The sequence below is a fragment of the Ursus maritimus genome, unplaced genomic scaffold (assembly GCF_017311325.1).
Source record: "Ursus maritimus isolate PB19 unplaced genomic scaffold, ASM1731132v1 scaffold_11, whole genome shotgun sequence".
Lineage (NCBI taxonomy): Eukaryota > Metazoa > Chordata > Mammalia > Carnivora > Ursidae > Ursus > Ursus maritimus.
This window is the reverse complement of record NW_024423453.1, coordinates 2,449,484-2,468,630: the sequence shown is the minus strand read 5'-3', so window position 1 is coordinate 2,468,630 and position 19,147 is coordinate 2,449,484. Positions and strand designations below refer to the sequence as shown.

At 31.3% G+C, this 19,147-nt stretch overlaps 1 protein-coding gene across 2 annotated transcripts in view; it reads left to right on the top strand.

The window, feature by feature from the left end:
* TBCK (TBC1 domain containing kinase) overlaps positions 1 to 19,147 on the top strand; it is a 201,409-nt gene that overhangs the window by 61,145 nt on the left and 121,117 nt on the right. For both annotated transcript variants that reach the window (XM_008689397.2, XM_040626208.1), the window contains 11 exons: positions 1,482 to 1,542; positions 4,362 to 4,423; positions 5,482 to 5,543; positions 8,017 to 8,165; positions 9,297 to 9,435; positions 10,731 to 10,830; positions 14,622 to 14,671; positions 14,854 to 14,983; positions 15,980 to 16,078; positions 17,768 to 17,830; positions 18,329 to 18,455. In XM_008689397.2, coding sequence (XP_008687619.1) covers positions 1,482 to 1,542; positions 4,362 to 4,423; positions 5,482 to 5,543; positions 8,017 to 8,165; positions 9,297 to 9,435; positions 10,731 to 10,830; positions 14,622 to 14,671; positions 14,854 to 14,983; positions 15,980 to 16,078; positions 17,768 to 17,830; positions 18,329 to 18,455 — 1,042 coding nt within the window. The remainder of the gene's footprint in view (positions 1 to 1,481; positions 1,543 to 4,361; positions 4,424 to 5,481; positions 5,544 to 8,016; positions 8,166 to 9,296; positions 9,436 to 10,730; positions 10,831 to 14,621; positions 14,672 to 14,853; positions 14,984 to 15,979; positions 16,079 to 17,767; positions 17,831 to 18,328; positions 18,456 to 19,147) is intronic.

Here is a 19,147-nt window from a genome sequence, read left to right as displayed (position 1 = left end):
AATGCCATCAACGTGCTGAAAGTAATTTGAATTTTGAATTCTTTGACTCACAAAATTAACATACAGGAGTGGGAATGAAATAAAGAATATATATAGAATTTTGATAGCCATGAAGAAAAAAATTACTAGTAGGGAAATAACATCAGTCAAAATCATATGATCATATGATATCATCAATCATATTGTATCATCAATATGCCTGAATAGGCAGAGTATATTCAGTGTATTGCAAGTAATCAAATTGAACTGCTTTGTGTGTATATATATGTTTGTGTGTGTATTCATCACAGGTAGATAAATAGCAAGCACTTAGATTGGAAAGGTATTTTAGAGTCATATCCTAGGAGATTTTGAATGCTAAATTGAAAGGTTTATATTTAGTTATATAAAGTATGGGGTACCATTTAAGGTTTTAAACAAGATATTGATAAAATCAAACCTGTATTTCTAAAAGATTAATAAGATAGTGTAAAAAATGGAGAGAGGAATGGCAACTTTTTTTTCAATGATCTCTCCACCTGTAGTTCTACTTTCATAAATATTTAAGAAATCTTTTTGTTCTCTCTTTATTAAAAAAAAATAAGAGTCTTTTTTTCTCCACATAAAGACCAGGCTATCTTCTTAAGCCTTTCCTTCTAAGTCTACTTAAAGGATCTGATAAGTTTCATTTGTTTGTAAGAAAAGAATAATAGCCAACATTTATGAAGGATTTTCTACGTGCAAAAAATGTGAGGCACTTTTTTATATATTCTATAATCCTCACAGCAACCTGTATGGCATGTACAGTTAATATTTCAATTTTATAAATGAGAAAAGTGAAACTTAAGGTGGTTAAGTGTTTGGCCAGGTTATATAACTTGTGGTCAAAAGTCCAATTTGGCACACAATAGTTGCTCAACACATAATTGTTGAAGTTATGACTGATTCCAGACTCTATTTCAAGCAGCCCCCTGAAGCTGAATAATAAGGAAACAATTAAAATACAATGTATGTATCTTAAAATAAATGTACCAGGTGCTATGGGAGCACAAAAGATGCTTGTCTAATTCATTGTGGGAGAATGAAGGAGTATCATTGAGTGTATCTTAATGGAGACAGCAGATTACCCAGATTATGACATATAAATCAAAATTAGTTGGGTAAATGTAAGGATAATATGAGTCTTTCCCAGGGGTCATCTTAGTCTCTTAATCAAATAAGACTCCTGGTGGCCTGTAATCTCTCTAGACAACCAGGTTATGTAAGTCTCAAAAGTGAAGAATGCTTGAGACAAAACTAGAATGTAATGATCCTTAGAATTATGAAATGTTTAAATCTTAAACTGATGATTTTTCTTTAGTGAGCTAACTTTAAAAGTCAAATGAAACCTCTGAAGAAAAAAAGAAATACCTGATAAAATCATTTTCATCTCTGGGGAAAAAACAATGCCTCCCTGTAAAGATGTAAATGTTAACACAAATTTCTTCTCCCATTTTATTCAGGGAAGAAAATTATTTCAGAGCTTGGATATTTCTGAAAGACTAAAATTTTTGCTTACATTAGGTAAGTGTCTCACAAATGATTATGTTTCAACTACAAATATAATCTTTAGTGACTGTTAGTAATCATACACATTAAGAATGTGTTCTAAAATAGTGAATACACTGAAATATCCTGAATTTCTTTAATGTTCTAATGATCAATGGTAAGCATTAATAGGACAACTTAAGTCCCTTCTGAAATATTATTGTAGCACTTTCCTTACTCATTACTTAAGGAATTATAATGTGGATAGGTATTTTCTTAGCTTCGCGATCTAGCCAAGTAAGCTAAGTTGTGAAATCAAAATATGAGAATAAATATATTTCTCTGTAGCAGTTTACCTTCAGACAATATATCTTAAGTGTTGAGCTTTCTATTTGATGAATCATGTGTGAATAATGACTGACTGAGAAGAACATTTATTTTTCCTTATAACAAGCTCATTTATTTTACATGTATATTAGATCCTAATATTTAATTCGTTTACGTAAATTTATGTAATCTACTTTAGAGTAGAATAAATAAAGCACATGTGGTAATAAAGGAGAGAAAAACTGATAGAGCACTTTATGTGAAAGAGTGATGGATTGGTATCCACATTACTAGTGTTTACAAATAAGAATATGTATTGAAAAGTATCAATAAATATGAAATAATAATGGATTATAAATATAATTGCATAAAATGTTACCATATTTACAACATTTAATTTCAAAGATTGGTAATAAGGTTTTTAAGAAGTCTTAGAGATTTCTTAATATGGTCTACCAACTAACTTATACTTTATTATGTTTTTAATTTTAATTCCAGTGTAGTTAACATACAGTGTATATTAATTTCAGGTGTACAATATAGTGATTCAATAATGTATAGACTACTCAGTGAGATCACTCAGTGCTCATCATGATAAATGTATTCTTAATCTCCTTCACCTGTTTCACCTACCCGCCATGCATCTCCCCTCTGGTAACCATCAGTTTGTTCTCTATAGTTGAGTCTTGTTTTTTTGGCTCTTTTTTTTCCTTCATTTGTTTTGTTTCTTAAATTCCACCTATGAGTGAAATCATATATGTATTTGTCTTTCTCTTACTTATTTCACTTAGCATTATACTCTCTAGATCACGTTGTTGCAAATGGCAGGAATCTGCTCTTTTTTGTAGCGAAGTAATATTCCATTGTGTATATATATACCACATCTTTGCTATCCATATATCTATCAGTGGACACTTGGGCTGCTTCCATAATTTGGCTATTGTAAATAATGCTGCAATAAACATAGGGCTGCATATATCTTTTTGAATTAGTGTTTTCATATTCCTTGAGTAAATACCCTATACTGGGGTTACTGGATCATATGGTACTTATATTTTTAATTTTTTGAGGTACCTACATGCTATTTTTCACAGAGAGTGCACCAGTTTGCATTCCTACCAACAGTGCACAAGGGTTCCTTTTTCTCCACATCCTTGCCAACACTTGTTGTTTCTTGTGTTTCTTGATTTTAGCCTGACAGGTTTGAGGTGGTTATCTCATTGTGATTTTACTTTGCATTTCCCTGATGATGTGTAATAATGAACATTTTTTCATGTGTCTGTTAACCATCTGTATGTCTTCTTTGGAGAACTGTCTGTTCATGTCTTCTGCCCATTTTTAGTTGGATTATTTTTTGTTGTTGAATTGTATAAATTCTTTTTTAATTTTATTTTAAGTTACAGTATAGTTAACATACAGTGTTTCAAGTTTCAAGTTTACAATACAGTGATCAGGAGTTGTTTAAGTTCTTTAAATATTTTGAAAACTAACCCTTTATTAGATAACGTCATTTACAGATGGCTTCACCCATTTAATAGGTTGCCTTTTTTTGGTGTTGATTGTTTCCATCACTGTGCAAAAGCTTTTTATTTTGAAGTAGTCCCAATAGTTTACTTTTGTTTCCCTTGTCTCAGGAGACATATCTAGAAAGATGTTGCTGCAGCCGATGTCAGAGAAATTCATGCCTGTGATCTCTTCTGGGATTTTTATGGTTTCAGGTCTCACAGTTAGGTCATTAACCCATTTTTAGTTTATTTTTGTGTATGGTGTAAGAAAGTGGTCCAGTTTCATTCTTTTGCATGTGGCTGTCCAGTTTTCCCAAGACCATTTGTCGAGGAGATCTTTTCCTATTGCATATTCTTACTTCTTTGTGAAAGATAAATTGGCCATGTAAGCATAAATTTATTTCTGGGTTCTCTATTCTGTTCCATTGATCTATGTGTCTGTTTTTGTGCCAGTACCATACTGTTTTGATTACTACAGCTTTGTTGTATATCTTGAAATCTGGTATCATGATACCTCCAGTTTTGTTCTTCTTTTTCAATATTGTTTTGGCTCTTCAGGGTCTTTTTTGGCTCGATATAAATTAAATTTTAGGATTATTTGTCCTAGTTCTGTGAAGTATGCTGTTGGTATTTTGATATGGATTGTAAAAATGTATACTTTAAATCCCCAGAGATGTGTGTACGTTCTCCAAATTATGTAAGTACAAAAGAATAATATGTATATGTACAATACATATAAAGGGAGAGAGAGCAAGAGTGAGAGAACAAGAGAATCTTCATCTTGAACCACTGCTTTATGTCACTATTTAAGTGGCTATCTTCCAGTATCTGTAGTTCAGTTAATATTTACTGTTTAAGGTCTTTATTTTATCATAACATGTAAGGAAAGTTAACAAAGTCACAAGCTTTTTAGTATTCCAGTTTCCAAAACTTCATAACACAATTTTTAAAAAAAATTATCTGAGTTCAGTTCTGATAGATAAGAAAAGTAACATTAATTCATACAATTTTTCTGTTTTCTAGATTGCGTAGATGACACAATAATAGTTCTGGCTGAAGAGCATGGTTGCCTGGACATTATAAAGGTTTGTCATTAATCTGTTATTGAAAATGTATGTATTTTGTATACTTGAGGTCTAATAGCAAGCTATTTTAAAGCTATGTTTATTTCTGTTCAGATATTTGTTTTTTCATAGAGTTACAAACTAATATAAATTAGTATAAAGTCCAAATAGAGACTTTTTAGAAAAATCAAAATGTCCTAGAATAGCAAAAATTTGAGTAAAATATATTTTAAATGGATCATTTTAAATAATTATTTTTTAAATGTTTTATTTAAATTCAATTTAATTAACATATAGTGTATTATTAGTTTCAGAGGTAGAATTTAGTGATTCATCAGTTGCATATAACACCCAGTGCTCATTGTATCACATGCCCTCCTTAACGTCCATCAACCAGTTTCCCCATCCCTCTACCCTCCTCCCCTCCAGCAACCCTCAGTTTATTTCCTATGGTTAAGAGTCTCATGGTTTGTCCCCCTCTCTAATTATGTATTGTTTTATTTTTCCCTCCCTTCCCCTTTGTTCCTCTGTTTCATTTCTTAAATTCCACATATGAGTGAAATCATATGACAATTGTCTTTCTCTGATTGAGTTGTTTCACTCAGCATAATACTCTATAGCTCCACACATGTTGTTGCAAATGACAAGATTTCATTCTTTTTGATGGCAGAGTAATATTGTATTGTATATACATACCACATCTTCTTTATCCATTCATCTGTTGATGGACATCTGGGCTCTTTGGTTATTATGGACATTGCTGCTATAAACATTGGGGTGCAGGTGTCCCTTTGGATCACTACATTTTTAACTCTGGGGTAAATACCCAGTAATGCAATTCCTGGGTCATAGGGTAGCTCTATTTTAAACTTATTGAGGACCCTCCATACTGTTTTCCAGAGTGGTTGTACCAGCTTGCATTCCCACCAACAGTGTAAGAGGGTTCCCCTTTTTCCACATCCTTGCCAATATCTGTTTTTTCCTAACTTGTTAATTTTAGCCATTCTGACTAGCATGAGTAAAATATATTTTTTTAAATGGATCATTTAAAATAATTATTTTCTTTTTTCATTTACCAGGACCTTCCCGAAAATGTGATAAATCTTTTGCAGAAGTGTCTCACCTTCCACCCTTCCAAGAGGTTGATATTATTATTAAGACTTAGAGATTATACTGACATCTTTAATATATAAGTAGTTGTGTTTTTTTCTTATTCCTTATAATACTAATGGATTAAATAAGGATATTTACATACATATAGGAATATATAATTAACATTAATATCATAACTGTTAGCTATGGTGTTAATGTATATTACTAAAAGAAGAAAAAAATAATTAAACCACAGTCAGAAAACTGGTGTAGTCCCCAAGAAGTTACTGGTTCATTTCCTAGTCTCCAATTAGAAAATCAGCTAAACTGTAGATATTCCTAAACACGAATGACACAAGAGAAATGACAACAAAAGCTTATTGGCAATTGTATTTTGGCATAGAACTTGGATAAATGGCAAGGTCAGCTAATAATTGTTGATAATATAAAAGAATTTCTTAGAAGTGTTATTATTTGTTTTCATTTGATGATATCACTGTTAGCCTTACCATTGTCTTTCCTAAACTCCTTAAGTATATGATATTTGAAAATAGTGTATTATAGTTAGTCTTTAGAAAAATATCTTTATCAATACATGTTAGGAAGAGTGGAATGGTATTAAAAACATAATTTTGGGTAAACATGCCACATTAAGAGAGGAGGAAGAAACCCAAAAGGTATTATTAGTTTAGAATTTTAATTAAGATATTCAGTAACACAGGTATGTCATAGTCAAGATAAAAGTAAAAAATGGAGATGTTCATATATAATAATCTTTGATAGATTATAAGTTGCAAAAAGCACAATAAGGGAAAAAATTCAGCGTTTACTTACAGTCACTTCATTTTTATATACAAGTCTACATGTAGACTCTGCTAAGGAGAGTTTTATTATTACTTTCTGTACTGGAGATGCATTTAAGACTTTTAACTATCCCCTTGAATGTGTGCCATTATTCTAGCAAATTTTTTAAGAGACAATTTCCAATGTTTATTTTTGCGCTTTGGAAAAATCAAACAATTTGCCAATCAATATTTAAGATTATATTTACCTTAACACTTCTCAAACACAAATCCATGTTTAAGTAACTTAAAGAAACATTGGTTTTGTTGTGGTTGATTGCTGGTTATTTAATGGCCAATTCAATTAGTAAATATTTTATTCAATATGCTGTAGCATCATCCATGACACAAGTTTCTAAGTACATTTTGCCATAGTTAATTTGGTTGGACCCACTGATAAAAATGTTAATTGAAAATTTGGCAGATAACCAGGGAAATAATCATGGTTAACTAGACTAAAAAGAAAAATGCACGTGAAACATTGCAAAGTATGATTCTTTTTTCATATTAAACGAACATATTCTTACAAATGTAGGCTCAAATGTTTCTAAACTTAGATATATTAAACCCCACATCATAAAATATATTATTGAATCATATTTTTACAAAAAAACACTGATGTTCTATTGTATTTATTTAACTCAGGGATCAACAAACTCTTTTTGGTAAGGACCAGATAACAAGTATTTTTGACTTCACGGACCATACTGTCTCTGTCACAGCTATTCAACACTGACCTGTAGCTTAAAATTAAGCAGCCCAAGACAATGCTTAAATGAATTAGTGTTGCTATGATCCAATAAAACTTTACTCGTGGATACTGAAACTTGAGTTTTATATAATTTTTACATATCACAAAATAATAGTATTTTGATTTTTTCAACTATTTAAAAAATACAAAACCCATTTCTAGCTCATGAGCCATACAAAAACAGACAGTAGGTGGATTTGATCCATGAGCCATAGTTTTCTGACTCCTGATATAAAGTATAGGCCAGCTTTTATCATTGTTTTCTTACATTAATAAACTCTGTAGAAATTTGTTATTTTTCTTTTAATTTTTTCCAAAGCTACATGATTCATTTCATACCATATTCAGAAACAGGCCTACATCATATACTACAAAAGCCATTTATTATGAAAGTTTTACAAAGTATCTTATCAGATTTCTCAATATGAGAAGATTATTCATATTTCCAGTGGTCTTTTTTCATAGTACTATTTTGAAATTAGGTAAGACACTGGCTAATTTGGCACCACTGTGATGTATGGAAGTTTTATTTTTGAAGAGAGTAATGATACAAATCAGGGAATAAACATTAAAAGGTCAGCATTACACACCAACTTAAGAAAAAAGAAGTTGACTCAGTCGTTAAGCGTCTTGCCTTTGGCTTAGGTCCTGGGATTGAGCCCCACATCAGGCTCCTCCGCTGGGAGCCTGCTTCTTCTTCTCCCACTCCCCCTGCTTGTGTTCCCTCTCTTGCTGGCTCTCTCTCTCTCTGTCAAATAAATAAATAAATAATCTTAAAAAAAAGAAAAAAGAGAAAAGAAAAAGTTGATTTACCCTGGTAAACATAAATTATAATTAAATTATTTGAAAATTAATTTTCTTCATTTTATGACTTTTTAAATAAGTGATACCACGAATTTCTAATGATAAAGTTTTAAATTTTTCTCAAGGCCAACTGCAGATGAATTAATGCAGGACAAGGTATTTAGTGAAGTGTCACCTTTATATACTCCCTTTACCAAACCTGCCAGTCTGTTTTCATCTTCTTTGAGATGTGCTGATTTGACTCTGCCTGAGGATATCAGTCAACTGTGTAAAGGTAATGATAAATAAGACAGAAAACAATATGTTTTATTTTTAAAGAAAGTACCCTTACCCTACTTTCAGTTTTGCATTTACCAACAATATATATATTACATTAGTGAGGCTTTATGGATACCAGTCTGGGAATTAAGAGATAATTTTGGATTTGCTTAAAATATAACTGACCTAACTTTTTAATCCTTTAAATTAAAATTGTTTTGAAGCAAGAACTTTAAGAATTGAGAAGAGGAAGGGGCACCAAAAAAAAAAAAAAATGTCTTATACAAACCAAAGTCCTATTTTCATCTCAAATCTTAATGCCAAAATTGTTTTCTGATTCCCAGTGGAATTTCCACTACATCGACATACATATATCATATTCTATATAGTTTATTATAAATGATATCTAAAAATTGTATTATAGGTAGGAGTCCATACCATTATATTCCACATTGTAAGGGAATATCAGCTTTTTTCATTTCATTCATCTATGAAGATTACAACTCTCAGAATGTCTGTTTTAGGGACACCAATAATACTCTTACACTGAAGAGTTACCGTGATGTAAGTCATGGCAGGAAAGATTTACTAAGCATTCATTCAGTCAGATCTTTTTTTTGAGTTCCTGCTATGTTCCACACACTATAACTTCAAATAACATTCATACCAAATGGAGAGGCAGATAATCATTTATATTACTATTATAAATAAAGGTCAATATGAACATAGTGCAGTGGAATCATAGCGTGCCTGAGACAATAAGAAAGACTCTTCAGAAGAGGCAACAATTGCCTCAAGACATGAAGGATGGGATAGTTTGTGTTAGTTAACTATTCAAGTGCTTTTTTCTGCCCTTATCCCTTCCCCACAGAGCCTGTTATATCTGGATCTGTATGGAATATATATCCCGGATATCTCTAATATAGAGGGTAAAAATTCCACTTTTCCTCAAGGAAACTGAATGTACATCCAATATGTATACCTTCATTTCACCCTTTGTGCAGTTTATAGTATGAATCTTCTAAAGGGACTCTTACGATGTTCTTCAATTATTATTTTTTGAGAATATCAGCAACTATTGCCTGTTGCCTTTTTATAAAAACATAAAGTATGATAGCTATGATTATTTTCCATTTGCCATTAATAGATATAAACAGTGATTACCTGGCAGAAAGATCTATTGAAGAAGTATATTACCTTTGGTGTTTAGCTGGAGGTGACTTGGAGAAAGAGCTTGTCAACAAGGAAATCATTCGATCCAAACCACCTATCTGCACACTCCCCAAGTAAGAAAACAAAGTTTCTCTTGGAAATGAAAAGATTTTAGTGATAACATTTTTTTTAAATTTGGGGTTTCTTGGGTAGACATTCCAACTAAATGATTATGAAAGCAATTGGAAGTCAATACCTTTTTTTCTTGGCTGAGGCTTCTAATTGAAGAATTCCCATTAATATTTTTTATTATTTTTAATAAATACTATTTTTAATAAGTAATTTGCTTAAGATCTATTTGAAGTAGACCTTTTATTATGGAATCTTGTAATAATTGATGTTCAATAAATGAAAAATGTATAAGTCAGAAAGAATAGTAATATTCAAGAGAGTTAATAAACCAGACTAGTGTGCCTATTATAAGTAACTTTTTTATTTCCAATTACAATTGTAAATGTAAATGTACTGTATGGCCTCATTGTCCTAGAGATCATCATGGTGCTAAATTACTGTTGTGAAAACTCTGCAGAACTGCATAAGATCTTGGACATCATCATATAAATTAGACTGAAAGTTAAATAACAGTACAACTCTAAGGACCAGAATTATTACTGTTCCATTGCTCTTTGTGTTTATTCATAAGTGAACCTCAATCTCTTGAGTTTCCGCCAATGCTTTAAATTTTTAATTTTAGATCTTAGGACTAGATTTGATCATTGTAGTTAACAGTAAAAATCACCTGCTGATCATTTTTTTCTTCACATGTTAAATTTTTAGGTCAATTATTTGAATAGACCACTTGGTCTCTACTTTTTCTCCCCTTTAAACTGATTTTTAAGTCAGTTATATTTCTCACACATTGAATTAAGCAGAACACCAGGAAAAAAGATGATGGAAATACCAAGGTATATGTAAATTCTCAAAATTAATTTTCTGAAATCCTAAGGAAATTTTATGCATTTATTATTCACTATTCCTTCTCCTGAGAAGTTACTATCGTGATTTTTCTTTCTTCTTTTATCCTTTCTCACTCCTATAAACTTCCTCAGGAACACATACACATATTATCAAGAGAGTAATTTTAGCATTGGATCTGCATGAACAAAGAAGATAAATCACACTCCTGTATTCCTAAAGTGCTTTATATTTATATACTGTATTCATACAAACTCAGTTTATATTTAAAAATGAGAATTGTTCAGTGATATTTCAACCAGAAGTTACATATTTTTAATTAATCCATTTAGTCTAAAATTTCTTTCTTTTACGAGGGAACGATGATTTAGAAGAAATTTTATTTTCTAGAAGAAGCAGTAAATCAGATTTTGTGTGCTCATTAAAATAATTATTTTTTAAAATCTCTTTTCAGTTTTCTTTTTGAAGATGGTGAAAGCTTTGGACAAGGTCGAGATAGAAGCTCACTATTAGATGACACCACTGTGACATTGTCATTATGCCAGCTAAGAAATGTAAGAATGGTATTTTGACAAATCTACCACAGATTTTTTTTTAAATAAAACCTTACAGATATACATGAAGCCTTGAATTCCTCCCTAATCTTATAAAATAAGTCAGAGTTTCTTCAAGGTATGTGCCAGGAGTGATATTATTGGGAAATAGGATCCGTACATCTTCAGCTTTAGTATATATTGTTCAATCATTCCCAAAGTAGTTGTATCTTTTTACCATCATTGGATAAGGTTTCTCACTTTCTATATACTTGGTAACACATAATATCAAATTTTTGCAAAATTATTGTTCTAGAGGCTCCTGAGTGGCTCAGTTGGTTAAGCGTCTGCCTTCAGCTCAGGTCATGATCTCAGGGTCCTGGGATCGAGCCCCGTGTGGGGGCTCCCTGCTCAGTAGGGAGTCTGCTTCTCCTTCTTCTGCCCCTACCCCTGCTCCTTCTCACTCTCTTTTTCTCTCTCTCAAATAAATAAATAAAATCTTCAAAAAAATAATTGCCTTAAAAGGTGTAGAATTGTATTTTGCTATAATAGTAATTTTTAATTCCCTGATTATAATACATTTATGAATCTCTTCATATTTCTTCATAATCTGTTTATGTCTTCTATACATTACTAGTTCATATCTTTTGTCATTTCCACTGGGAGATTTCTTACTGATTTGAGGACTTCAAAAAATATATTCCAAATATAGAGTCTTTTTGGCTATATGTAGTGCATATATCTTCTAATCTGTGGCTTTTCCTTTAAATTTTGATGGTTTCTTTTAAAGAATGTGATATTACTAGGTGTAGGTTTTTCTTTTGGTATTTATCCTGCTTGATGTTCGTAGTCTCCTGGATCTGTGTTATTTGATGTCTTTAAATTTTGAAAATTTCTGTCATTATTACTTCAAATATTTCTTCTGTTTCTTCCTTTCTCCTTTTTCTGACGTTTCTATAACACATAGGTTACATCTTTTGATTCTGTATTGGAATTCTTATTTTTAACATATTAAAAATATATATATTAATATATTATGCACCTCTTCTTGCATGCTGTCCACTTTCTTTCCTTAGAGCCCTTAGTGTATTAATCATAGTCATTTTAAATTACTGGCCCGATAATTTCAAACTCTCTGACATTTTTGAAGCTAGTTCTAAAGCTTGCTTTGTTTCTCCAGGGTGACTTTTTCACATTTTAGCATGCCTTGCCATTTTTTTTTTTAAACCCTAACATGATTTACCAGTAAAAAGAACTATGGTAAATAGGCCTTTAGCTCAAGATATCATGTTTATCTAGCTGTTTACTGTTTGTGTAGCTTTTTTGTCAGAGGCTAAAATTTCCTCAGCTATCCTTGTTCTTATTCCCCCTGGTGTCTTTGGGTTTCCCTAGAGACTTTTTTTTCCCCTAGAAACTTCTTAAAATAGGGCTGAGGCCAGCAGCTCTTTCAGCTGAAATCCCTTTTTATATAGGAGCTTTATTGACATGGAGGTAAGGTAGGGAAGGGAAGGAGTTCTATAATCCTATGGTTAGGTCTCAGCCCTTTAATGAACCTATGTCTCTGGGCTGTGACCTTTATATAAAGCTCCTCAGCTTCCCTCCTTACCTTATTAGGAGAGACAGAACAGCTAAAGGAAATCAGTATTGGGTATTCTTCCCCACATCAATGACTCGAGGTGGCTAAAGTTGGATATCCACCCCCCCCCCAAAAAAAACACGCTGTTCTTTCTTTACTTGAATATAGCAGGATCTCCTCCAGTCTGGCTGCCTGTTAATCAGATCCCTAAGTCTTTGCCCCATTGTGCTTAAAACCCTAGGCCACAATTATCAATATACTTTATTTCTAGCTTATATCCTTTCTCTCTAAGCCTGGCTTTGGGTCTCATATCACTGCATTTTCCTTATATTCTTAGGCTTTTCTTGTCATTTAATATTTTACATATTATGTAGTAGGAGGGAATTAGAATCTCTTAACCTGCTATAATGCAAAGAATAGAAAATTTAAATATATAATTATTACTACATGATACACTAAACTTACCATCTCTTTGAAAGGAATGAATGTGTATAGTGGATGAAATAAGTAGCAGTAAAAAGCAACAAACATAAACTACACCTAAATATATGGTTTTGACTGATTGATTTTACTCTTAATTTGCTTCTTTAACTTAAATATAATCCAAAGAATATGAACATAAGTTAAGTGAATACAAGGCTTCAATTTTACTTTCTAAATGACCTTACATTTCCACTTTTGAAAATTAAAATACTTTTTTCTATAATTATTAAGAAAAAAATGTTAATGTTGCTGATTTTTAAAATAACATGGAAACCAAATAATTTTTTCCTTCTACTTCTCTGTATTTTTGCCCTTTTTGTACTTTTAATATGCTAAATTTTTAATACAAAAAAAAAGCAGAAAAGTTACTTATAATATCTATGACTTTTGGGACAGTAAAACCCAAATTTTAAAACAATGTGCATATTAATAATGAGGTAAAATTTGAGAAAATCTTATTTTTCTACTTAGAATTTTAATCCATAAAAGAAACACTTAAAAGTTTAGAGTCAAAGTGGGATAAATCTAGAGCACATCAAATTTTAGAGAAAAGCCAGGCATAAAATCAGTGTTTACCAGATTCTCAGTTGTGGGTAAAAGATTTTTCTTTGGCTTTTAAAAATTCTGAGGCTAGGTGCGCCTGGGTGGCTTAGTCGTTAAGCGTCTGCCTTCGGCTCAGGGCGTGATCCCGGCGTTATGGGATCGAGCCCCACATCAGGCTCCTCCGCTATGAGCCTGCTTCTTCCTCTCCCACTCCCCTGCTTGTGTTCCCTCTTTCGCTGGCTGTCTCTATCTCTGTCGAATAAATAAATAAAATCTTTTTAAAAAATAAATAAATAAAAAAATAAAAATTCTGAGGCTAACTCACACGGGTGAGTACACAATAACTCTAATCAACAGAAGATCAATGCTGGCTACACACAGAGCTTGAACTTCTGTGTCAGCCCTCACAGGAGCAGATACTGTGCCTTCAAGTTGGAAGTTGAACTGAAGAGCAGAGCAGCAGGCAAGATGGCATTAACTTTAATCACCCTACTTAGGACGTGTCTAAGATTTTACTCTACTATTGCCTACCTTCTTATGTTTTTGAAGAATATCTATAATCCTGGCAATGTTATTATTTGGAGTAACATTTATTATAATAAGTTTGTGAAAAAAATAATGAAGAAAACTGAATTTTGCCAGCTGATTTACCAGCTATTTGAGTCATGCATGTTCAAAGTATTTGAGGAATTATTTTGAAACCTTTTAGTTTGTCTTAGTTTGTATTTTTGTCTTAGTTTGTATTAATGTCTTAGTTTTGTATTAGCACCTTACTTTTGTCTTAGTTTGTATTAATGTCAAGGCAAAAATAAATTGGACTGAAGTTTTAAATTAAGGGATATGTATTAAAAAGTACTTTTTAAATATGATCCTCACATAATTTAAAAATGTTTTATCCATTTATTCAATTTTATACTAATTTTAGAAATGATGCATTGTGTTTGGTAAACTATCATAATAGGTGCCTAACATTTATGAGAAATGCCTGGAGATAAAAAATCAAAAAAACAGAATATTCTTTACAGCTAAGCTTAATCACTGGATGCATGGTGTATTTGCATGTTGTCAATAAATGAATTTTAAATTCTATTTTGTAGTTTTCTTAGTATCTTTATAAATATATAATTTTATATCATTTTTCCTTTTAAATAAAGATTAGTGTTTCTGTCTCAGATCTTAAATATCATAAATATTTTCTCTTTAAATTCAGAGATTAAAAGATGTTGGTGGAGAAGCATTTTACCCACTACTTGAAGATGAGTGAGTATATATATATATATATATTCTTTTTACCATTATTTTTCTTTTCTGTTTCTATTGGATACATAAGAAGCTTGCATATTTTTTTTGAAAATTGTTTCCTAAATAGAATACAAAAGTGTGGGTTTTTTAAAAATTTTATACATTTTGTCAGTTTTTCTGCTTTTGTTTTTCTTTTATAGCCAGTCTAATTTACCTCATTCGAACAGCAATAATGAGTTGTCTGCAGCTGCCACTCTCCCTTTAATCATCCGAGAGAGGGACACAGAGTACCAACTAAACAGAATCATTCTCTTTGACAGGCTGCTAAAGGTAGGATGCTAAAGTGTAAGGTGTAAAGAGTCCATATATGATCTTTGTGGGTTTTTTTATTTCATTGGTAATTCTTAGGGATACTTGATGTCATGAGAACATTAATTCTTATGACCTATTTTATCTGATTAATAATAAAAATGATACATGTTAATAGTAAATAAAATTAAAAAGTAAAAACAAGATGAAGGAATCTATGCAAAATCACATTAGACAAAAGGTATTTAATATCCTTGTCATTTAAAAAACACTTAAAAATTAATAGGGAAAAGGACTATCCCTGAAACAGAGAAATGGGTAAAAAACATAATAGAAATACAACTAGTCAGTAAATCTATTCAAAATATGTATCCTTACTAGGACTGAAAGAAATAGACTTTTTTTCCATATTGAATTAGCAAAGTGAGTAAATGTATATTGAGATTGAAACTCTCATTCTCCTGGAGTAAGTGTAGATTGGTTAAAACATTCTATAAAGCTATTTTAAATTTTGTATTGAGCCTGTAACAACATCTGTACCTTGTGTCCTTTTAATTCTCTTCTAGAAATCCCTTCTAAAGTATAAATTTAGAAAAGACAAATTTACATGCAAGCTTACAGAGGTAACCATAACAGTAACTTACATTTATTGAATACTTTCTATATCACTAGATACTTTACAAAGTTTTATATGTTATTTAACCCATATGAGGTTTGTAATATTATTCTCCATAGGATTCATTCATAATTCTTCCAGACCACAAAATAGAGAGGAATGATAAAAACAGTAGATTCAGCTCTTCTCTTTGATTCTATTATATAAGATTAATAGAGGCTAGGGAACTATTCCATTACTAACTTAATATGTATTAGTGACATCAGGTAAAATAATTTCAGGTACTTGGAAATTTATGGCAGGTCACCTGCAACTTTATCACTGGTATATTCATAATTGTTTAGATTAAAAGAATACACTTGGTAACTTGAGGTATTTTTCATATCTTTTTTTACCTATAGGCTTATCCATATAAAAAAAATCAAATCTGGAAAGAAGCAAGAGTTGACATTCCTCCTCTTATGAGAGGTTTAACCTGGGCTGCCCTTCTGGGAGTTGAGGTAAGAATGAAAAGAGGTTAAGAACGTTCAGTAGTGTTAAGAAAGAAGGAAGAAGGAAAGTACTTTCTGAATATATATTTTCAAAGTTGTTAGAAAATTATATAGTAAAATTTGAGTATTAAGATTATGTGACAATTTTTAGTGAAAGAAATAGAGGAAAAGAATGGACAAATAGAAGAGAAAAATATAATTGAAGTCTTGTTAGATTTATGCTATTTAATATTTCATTTAATGGGACTCAGAAATTATCTTGATTATTCATTTTAAAATAAGAATATTTTAATATATATCAGTTATAAGTATATAGCCCTGCTTATAAAGTATGTTCATTTAGAAATAGGACTGCTTATTTATAAGGAGAAGTATTCCACTCTAATTTGAACCTTGTCAAAAATCATTAATATAATTTAGTGCCTTTTGGCACATCTGTCTTACCAGAGCCATGCTGCCAGGAGAAATCTCTGCTTTGTCTTCTATTAATACCTTATCTGTGGCAGTGAGAAGAGGCGAGGTGTCACATTATTAGAGTGACTTGCAGTACTAACAGAGACTTTGGTGACAGCAATCATGATAATGGACCAAATCATTGCCATTTTTTTTTCATTTTCTGTCAATTTCTTTGTCATCCTGCCTTCCTGTATTCTCATAGATATCTTATAGATATCCATCACCAATTTTTTTGTGTATGAATTCTCCCAAGTATTTTTATTCCTTTTAACTCTCTATTGAAAGAATTCTTTTCCTTTGTTACTGATTTCTTTGGTGAAAGTCTATAACTATCTTTGAGTTTGGTTGGTTGCTTAATAAGAATGCCTATTATTCCTACCATATGGTAATAAAGAATTATAGGACCATATAATGCTAAAAATTCAAGAGGACTTCCAAGGTCAGGTTGTCCAAATGTCTCATAGAGTAGAAGTACCAGAGATGTTGATAATAGCATGTAATATCAGAGATTGAACTCCAAATTCCTAGCTCTTTCTCTACCATTACCGTAAACCAGAGAATTAAGAATTGTTCTATGCTTGATCCTATAGAACATGATCAAAATTTGAAGTAGTTTATTCAGTTATTCCTTCTGTAGTGGTATAAATGAAAAATGTAAATGATTTCTTTAATCCCTTAATGATTCCATTAGGGATTTTGCATGGAATTTCATTCTTTAATTTATCCCAAACCTCTTCCTCCTGGTGCTGAACTCCTTTAAACAATTTTATTTTATTTTTGCTTTCATTTCCAACTTTAACAGGAAAATTTCTCAATGGATGACCCCCCCTTTTTTTTTTTTAATTTCTTCATGAAACTTACTATGTGTAAGATAACAATGAATTGAGCACAACAAGGCTGTGTTGTGTTGTGTTGTGTTGTGTTGTGTTGTGTTGTGTTGTGTTGTGGGGGCTGGGAGATTAGCTAAGCATACTCATTAGCTAAGTGACTCTATTCACATATTTGTCTTCCTGTGCATGTAATCAAATGACTGCCTTAGCAAAATGGCAAATTGTCACAGACTTTCATCACAAATTGTCAAAGATGTGAAGAATTTTTCTAAGAGCATGCTTTGGGTTTGAATGTCCCTATCTATAGTTGGGTGTGTTTTTAAGATAGATGTTTCTAAGAACTGTATTTTGTCTAAGTCAATAATTTATTAAGGATATGATAAATTAATATATCTTCTCTTATTTTTTGCAGGGGGCTATTCATGACAAGTATGATGCAATTGATAAAGATACTCCAATTCCTACAGACAGACAAGTATGATTTAGATTTTCTTAAACAGCCTAAGATAATTCTGCCAAATCTTTAAATTTTAGAAAGGCAGGAGGAATTTTCTTGATTATGAAACATGTATATGATATTAGAGTAAGCATAACTCTTATTTTACTCACAAGTTAGTTAGTTAGTTAGAATTGTTCCTTAAAGGAGTTTAGATCAAGTAACTTTTCCTAATAATTGTACTTTTTTATTTGAAGAGTTTTCCCTTTATTTAGACCAGGTTGTAAAGGAAGGTTTTTTGAAAACTATATTAATATATACCTTTTCAATAGAAATGGACTGCTTTTTTGTTTAAGTATACATACAACTTTTTTAGTGTTTCCAGATGACTAATATAAAATTTAAACACTTCAGACACAAGGATTATGTAGATGGTCTGTTCTGAAATTCAAGATACACTCTTTCCTTTTCCTTATCTTGAGGTTTATTAGAGGTCACTCTATTCCAGTTCCACTTTAATGTTTTGCTGTTTTACAGATAGAAGTGGATATTCCTCGGTGTCATCAGTATGATGAACTGTTATCATCACCAGAAGGTCATGCAAAATTTAGGCGTGTATTAAAAGCCTGGGTCGTGTCTCATCCTGATCTTGTGTATTGGCAAGGTAATATTTTTCCCCCAATTATTAAGATTCTTTTTGAAGTATTAGGAGCATGTTGCTTGACTAACGATTTAAAAAATTAAAATGAAATATCAAAATATCCTTGGCTTTGAGGAAAGCTGTTATTGGTTATCCATTTTTTGAGAGAACATTTTTTAAATTTTGTCTAAATGCCTAGTGGATGTCATTTAAATGCATGATATTTAATGAAACAATTTACCATAATGTTGATTAGGAAAGTAGGAAGAATGTTTTGGCTGTTGTGATCTTTGGGGATACTTTTTTTAATGCTTATGCAAATAATAAAATAATATTGTACCATAAATAATTTGGGGCTAGTTGATATTCTTGTCATTTAATGATTTACAACTTGGTTATCATGGTTATTAGGAATTGGAGAATGGGATACCACCCTAAACTGCATATTTTTATTTATTATCTCTCTTTTATTAAATAACTTTAGTGTTCCATATCCTTGATTTTTAGCCCTTCTCATTATTATTTTTGTAGTCACTGATAAATTCGTGAATGAGATGCCCATTCTTCCCAGTTCTATTTTTTAATTTGTTGTTATGACAGGAGTTTTTATGTTTTAAATCTCAATTTCTGGCCAAACTTAAAACGAAGCTATTATTTTTCATAGCCTTGTCCCTTTTAGAGTTCCATATCTTCCTAACAATTATAGATAGATTTAT